The 7349-nt window shown below is 32.6% G+C and overlaps 1 protein-coding gene across 1 annotated transcript; it reads right to left on the bottom strand.

Moving 5' to 3' along the window:
* Nucleotides 1–2217: 2217 nt before the first annotated feature.
* On the bottom strand, nt 2218–3912 carry LOC107790363 (organ-specific protein P4). The gene is made up of 2 exons (XM_016612282.2): nt 3753–3912; nt 2218–2740 (listed from the first exon to the last, which is right to left on the bottom strand). Exons 1-2 carry the CDS (start codon nt 3795–3797, stop codon nt 2372–2374), a joined length of 414 nt encoding a protein of 137 aa, XP_016467768.2. The 5' UTR covers nt 3798–3912; the 3' UTR covers nt 2218–2371.
* Nucleotides 3913–7349: the final 3437 nt, after the last annotated feature.

Below are 7349 nucleotides of genomic sequence, written 5' to 3'. Positions count from 1 at the left end.
CATAAATATAATAATATACGTGAGAATGCCAGCTGATGAACTGAATACTAATAGGGATTTTTTCCTAACTATACTATATATGAAACCTTATTACCCTAAATGTGCATAGTTTGTTAATTACCCGTCCAGTCCACACTTTAACTATAATTTATATACCATTCGACTATTAGGTATTAAAAGAGCAGAATATTCCTTAAAAACGCGCTAAAATTAAGGAGAGAATCTTGGTGTTAATTGATTCTACATTAAATTCAATTTTTAAAAAGGGAAAGGAGATTTCTCATCTGCGTATTTTTCTCCAAAACTACAATTCAAATTCTCGAAAAAAAAAACGAACAATTCAAATTTTCGAGTTTCAACAACTCAAAGTTGAAAAAATCTGTTCTTCTATATATTTTCCACCATTGATAGCCATTAAAAAGCTTGAAAGCTTTGAATTAAAATTTGGATTTTCAAAAATCATTATTTGTTTGGATTGAGTGTTGTTGTAAAGAATTCGGAATATGTTTAGGAGTTTATATCTCAATTTTGAGGGGTTTTGGTGAAGATTAGACTTGGTTTTGACTGAATTTCAGATTGAAACTCGAAGAAGAAGAAGAAGAAGAAGACATATTTCCAGAAATTGTAGATAAATTGTATAATTCTAGATCAATTGTAAATAAATTGTAGATTGGGAAGACTAAAACTTCTACAAATCTTCTACAATTATGTCGAAATTGTCAATTATGCTACAATTGAAATGGGAATTGGGATATTAAAATTCAATGAATCCAGTTTGTAGATATCTTGTAGATAAATTGTAGATTATTTGTATTCTAATTGTAGATGCATTGTTTTCTGTTTTCACAAATCCAAAACGACTAAAGCTTCTACAAAATCTTCTGCAAAAAACAGTCTACAATTTATCTACAATTTTTCTAATTTTTCTACAATTTATCTACAATTTCTACAAAATTACTACATTTATACTACAATTAAACTACAATCTTATGTGAAAAAAAATATTGACAACAAAATTTGCTCTTCATCTACAAAAATCGTCACCGTTTATTGGATTGGTACATTGAACTTTTCCGACTCCGACAACTTTTCTGGCAATCGGACGACTACCTACAAGTCTACCACAAGCAACACACCTTCTGAAATCTCTAATAGCGATGGTAAAAAGGAGCAGCGACAGTGGTGCTGATCATGTACTCTTCGATATTTTTTTCTGGTAATTGAAGAACTACCCACAAGTGTACTGTGTACAGCTATCAAATCAACACAGCTTCCGTCAACTTATGCTGGCAAAATAGCTTCATTTAGCTACTACAATTTTAGCAATTATTACATGAATTACTAGGTAAAATGAGATTCATCACCTAGCCAACAACTTATTTAGTATACTTTTTTTATGTTTATAAAAATGGATTAAAAAGCAAAACAGAGTAGAATAAGAAAGAAATGAGAAATAGAAACGGAGAAGAGAAAGAAATGGGAGGGGGAAAACGGGCTGGTCAGATCTTAGTAATTAAGGGGAGAGAGAAACGTGGGATAGATGGACACCTTTAATTAAGGAGTAAGAAACTGCCAATTAATTATACCTCTAAATTAATTATGGTATATAAATGGTAATTTGGTATGATGAAATGTAATAAACAGAAACCTTAAATATTGAGGGTAATAAGGTTTCATATATGGTATAAGAAGGTAAAAATCCCATACTAATATTACTTCCTCGATCACTTTTATTTTTCTTCTCAACGATCACAAGCCCGACGATATACAACTTGAGTTAACTAGTTAGCGATACAAAAATTAGCCAACTTAAACAAGACAATTCTTTTTCACTAATAGTCAATCAATTTTTATTTTATTTCACTGAAGTCTCTAAAATATTTTTGTATTAAAAAAATTACTCAACTTTGTCTAAGTATCATATAAAGTCACTAAATCATTTGTTGTAATAAAAAAAAATCGCTCTCTGCCTAAGCATCATAGAAAATCACTAACTAATTAATTTTTTTTAGCCAAAAGGCTATCATAGAAAATGTCACATTAATTTCCTCCTAGTGACTTTATGTGATACCTCGGAAGAGTTGAGTGGCTTTTTGGTAACAGAAAATAGTTCATTTACGTTCGTTATATTTAGGTAAAGTTGAGTAATTTCTTTAATATAAGAAAATAAAGTAAAAATTGAGTAACCACTCATATTAACCCCACAAAATGTTGTAATCAAACTAGCTAAAAGGAAGCCGAGCATATTGATAATTGCTTAGAACACACAAAGAAACACTTCAATACAACCATCAAGTATGGTTACACACTGTTGTTTCATAAAAGCACAAACACAAAGCAGAACGACACATAGTACTCATTATATGCAATATCAATCATGGTACACAGAAAGATTTAGCCTAGGCTCAAAATCTTCGGCAAAGGATTTTTCTTGTTTAAGACCAGCGTCAGCATCATTATAACCAGTTGCACTAGACTTTGGCACGAAATCTTTCGTAAATAGTAATGATTTCTCAGCTTCTTTCAGCTTGGCGTTGTTGTGGTAGATAGATAGATTAGGCCTTGGTTCAAAGGCTTCACCTCCAACAGAAGATGATGTGTGACAATCAGTTTTCTCTTTGGAGAGAGGAACTGAATGCCGAGGCATAAGATGTTTGATTGCTTCAGGCATTGGCTCATCTTTCATCATAGCTCTCCAGTATTCTCCAGGGTCTTTTCTTGCATCAATGCTGCTTGTGTACTGCCCGAGAAAGAGAGACCATAAAAAGACTTTTAAATATATGTTGTTAATTTTTACACTAATACATAATGTGTGTATATATATATATATATATATATATATATATATATATTTTGATTGACAAAGATTTAGTACATGCAGGGGAAAATATAGGCTTTAATATATGGGTTCTGCAGAACCCAATAATGTTTGCCAAAATTTTATGTACGTATCAAGAAATTCACTAAGTATATACAGAAATTAAATTCAGAACTCAGTTATTAAAAGTTGAGATCGTCCTAAAATAAAGAGCCCACAGAATTCTAATATTAGATCTACCTTTGTAGGTACGGGGCATGTAAATATTTAATATTGGCGGATAGAGTTCTATGTAAAATTCTAGTGCATTTGAAGAGTAATTTGCAGAAAATTTCTATTATTATTTACACATGTTCATAAGGATATGCCAAAACAAATGAATGGTCCGTTTAAATAGGTTAAACCCTCACTAGCTATATGATCTTAAACGGCTAGGTTTGTGCAAAATCCAAATGTTAGTTAAGCTCAAGAACCAAGCATTCTTTTTAAACAGTCGAAAATATATACTATTCCATCTGTTTCAGTTTTGCACGAACCTTTCTCCTCTTGATTCAGTATGAACCCATTTCTGATAAGGAAACTGTTTTAGTTTTAGGATTCCATATTACCTTTAATAGAAGATTTTCATGACAACCACACAAATGGTACAAAATTTTTAAGACTACGGGTTTTAACAATCTTATTGCCACACAAATATTATGGTATGTTTAAGATTATAAATTTTAAAAGTTTTTGTCTTTTGACAACCTTTGTGCCCAGTCAAATATGTTCACATAAATTGAAAAAGATGAAGTATAAGTTAAATAATTCAATTGTTAAAATTTGATATGAAAAGACATTGTAATTCGAAAGGCAAGGCAGTTGTGAAAGAAGTAGTAATTAATAATAAACCACCCAAAAGGAGGCCTAGAATTAATCATCTATGAAAACTTACCAGGGCAAGTGAAAAGAGCAGGATTAGAGCAACAAGCAATTTCATGGTCACTTTTAGGAATATGTATGACTCAGAAGCTATTGCTATTAATTGATCTTTGTTTGAAGCATATCATGAGCTTATATAGACAAGTTAAGCTATTATAAAATCATATTGCAGGTAACAAGTTATTGTGAAGCTTCAATATGATTCACACACTCTTGTAGGACCGATGACAGACGTACAATATTCATAAACAAATAGGAGGAGGTCCCTATTAGCTTTTTTGACTCATATATTATTGGTGACCAAATAATTTAAGTAGGCTCCATTTGCTCATAAATAATACTGCTGCCTATTTACGTTTTAGTGTTTGCAAATATCTGGCAATCAGTATCCGTGATATTGCTTTTCAGTATCTAAGGTAGTGGTGAAATATTGTAATTTTTTAATGGACTAATGCTAGATCATTCCTAAGATAGTCATATGAGTTCTGTTTTTATTTTTTTTGTACTTAACTTTTGCATTATAAAATAATTTGATTCAAATAAAAAAACTGCCACGACCCAAAATCACCAGTCGCGATGGCACCTAACTCAACCCGCTAGGTAAATCAACTAACAGATAAAAACCACTCATCTAAGATTATAAGAAAATAGAGAATATATAACTGAACATTTAAAAATTTATCCAAGACCTGGTAGTACGACTCATGAGCTTTTAAGACTTGGAATTTACAAAGCTAGTATGAATAAAGACATGTTCTGTTTGAAAGATACATAAACAAAATAACAAAAGCTAAGTTAAGGACAAGAGGTAGCTACATCCAGAATGCACGGACATCTTCAGAATCAGCACCCGACATCACCAGCAGCTCAACTTCAGAAATCTATACACATCGTACAGAAGTGTAGTATCAGTACAACCGACCTCATATACTGGTAAGTATTTTGTCTAACCTCGCGAAGTAGCGACGAGGCTTTTAGTTAAAAGGTGCTTATTGTTATAACTTGTACATTAGATTAACAGTAAAAGCAGTTCAAAGCATAACAGATAAAAGTACCGTATACAACTCTGCGAGACAATCAACAATTACTAAAAGGAGTTACAGCAGTAGATTTACAATCTTTCATGGTATAAGAAGTATATCCAAATTATAACGTCAAATGGTACGGTAACGTGCTTCTATCTCTGCCTCACCATATATATATATATATATATAATTTATTTGTGACAAATCAATTAGCACGACAACACCCTTCGTGCATTCAACTCATCCTCCCAAATATACGAGTAACAGAACCAACCAGATGATAGAAATATCGATTATAGGAATTACAAAGTAGGAAAGATGCAAGTACAATAATGGACAAGGACACACATGTGGGCAACAGTAAAAGAATAAGCGAAAAGCACGTGAGCAATAACAACAATTGGAAAACAAAGAATATCAACTTCAGTTAACTAGCATATTGGAGGCCTAAGTACAAATATAATAAATAAGACAGAAATACATGATTTTTACAAGTTGACAGGTAATGGCGTGAATGACTAACATGGTAGAAAGCTTATACTAAAGTGCAACAGAATAGATACAACATGAGTATAATTATAAAAACATGAAATAGGCATGATATTTGCAAGTTAAGCAAGTACATGGGTATGAGCAACACAACAACAAATGAAATAGAGATCAATGACAGAACAATAGCAACAAGTCACATCAGATCTATAATTATGACAATAACAGTTCAAGGTAAAGACATGAACGTATACACGGAAGATTGATATCAAACATAATGCATGTCCCTCATCCTCGCATGCATGGAAACACCCATCGTGCCATGACATCACGATAACACACAATCATAACAATATAAATGAAATGGCATGACATCACCCTTCATGCTTTAACTCTCAAATAATTTGGCACGACATTACCCTTCGTGCTTTTATTCTCAATAACATGGTACAACGTCACCCTTCGTGCTTTACACTGTTCCTCACATGATAATAAATATAAAATGGCACGGCATCACCCTTCGTGCTTTACATTCTTCCTTACCAAGCATATGAATATCAATAAAATGGCAAGACAGGAAGTATAAATAACATCGAGGAGAGTGTTCAACGAATATTCCAAACAAATTCTCAATCACTGCATTACAAGCCAACAATGATTCAATGAACCCTCAAGGGCCATATAATTTAAGTACTTCCATAAATCCCTCAATTTATCAACAATACAAGTATGGAATCTAGCATCTCAAAATATCGGCCGTAGCAATGTATTAATGATTATGTATGAGATGACCGAATTAGACGCATCAATGTATTCTAAGAATTCTATCAAATTTGATCAAGTTATATTAGACTAAGTCTCGATTCTAAAATTTAATACTATGTTCTCAATATATAGAAGTCAAGTGAGTCATAAAGCAAGAAGGTCAAGGAATTTTCCAAACACAAATATAACATAATCCACCCCCGAGCATAATTAACCCAAGCACATACATATACGCTCGTTGCCTCATATATGTATCACCCCCGCATGTAGAAAATATTGACAAATAGGAGAAAAAAATTTCCTCAACAAAATTAGGCAAAACACGTACCTTGAACAAGCCAATAACATTACCGAGCAAGCCAATTGATGCTCCAAAAATACCATCACGCGCGTAGTGACCTCCGAACAGCTCAAAACTAGCCAAAAGAAAATCAAATACATCAAATAAAGCTCAAGGAAACAATTCCAAATGATAAAGATTGAATCCTAAATCAAATACCAAATCCGGCCAAAAATTACACCCGGGCCCACGCCTCGGAACCTAACCAAACTCACAAAATCCGATAATCCATTCAATTACAAGTCCAATCATACTAGTTTCACTCAATTACGATTTCAAATTGATGTTCAAAACTCAAAAATTCATATTATGAAACTTTAGGCCAAAATCCCTAATTTTCTTTTTAATATTCATCAAACAAAAGCTAAAATCGATGATAGATTCATGGAATATAACCAAAACCGAGTTGAGAACACTTACCCCAATTCATATGGTGAAAATCGCTAAAACATTTCCCAATTCCGAGCTCCCCAACTCAAAATATGTTAAATGAACAAAACCCTCATTTTAACACTGTTCTGCCTACTTTTTTGTGCCAAATAATCTCGAAACTCGCTTTTGATACCTCCAATGGATTTCTTGTGAAATTCTAGTCAAGTTAGGCTCTTGAATCACTTCATTTGACCTTATATTGAAGGAGAATGTTGGTTTCAATATTTGGAAATAGTGCAGATTTTTAAATACGAAGTTAGTTACAATTTCATAATTAATTTGAATGACAACCCAATTCTTAGTAATATAATCATAAACTCCTCATACGATGTCCAAATTTGAAGATTCTTTTTTATATGACTCTGTAATTACGATACGGATCTAATGCTTCAATAGAAAAAGAAATTGGAGCTCATTTTCTTCATGTAGTACCAATTATGCTTGAAGAAACAACGTCGAAACATTACAAAAAAACGAGTGCAACACAACCCAAACCTATCCGAAACTCACCCGAGCCCTTTGGGGCCACGTCCAAACATACCAACAAGTCCCATAATAT

This window comes from Nicotiana tabacum, chromosome 8, assembly GCF_000715075.1.
Source record: "Nicotiana tabacum cultivar K326 chromosome 8, ASM71507v2, whole genome shotgun sequence".
Classification (NCBI taxonomy): domain Eukaryota; kingdom Viridiplantae; phylum Streptophyta; class Magnoliopsida; order Solanales; family Solanaceae; genus Nicotiana; species Nicotiana tabacum.
This window is presented reverse-complemented; position numbering and strand designations above follow the sequence as displayed.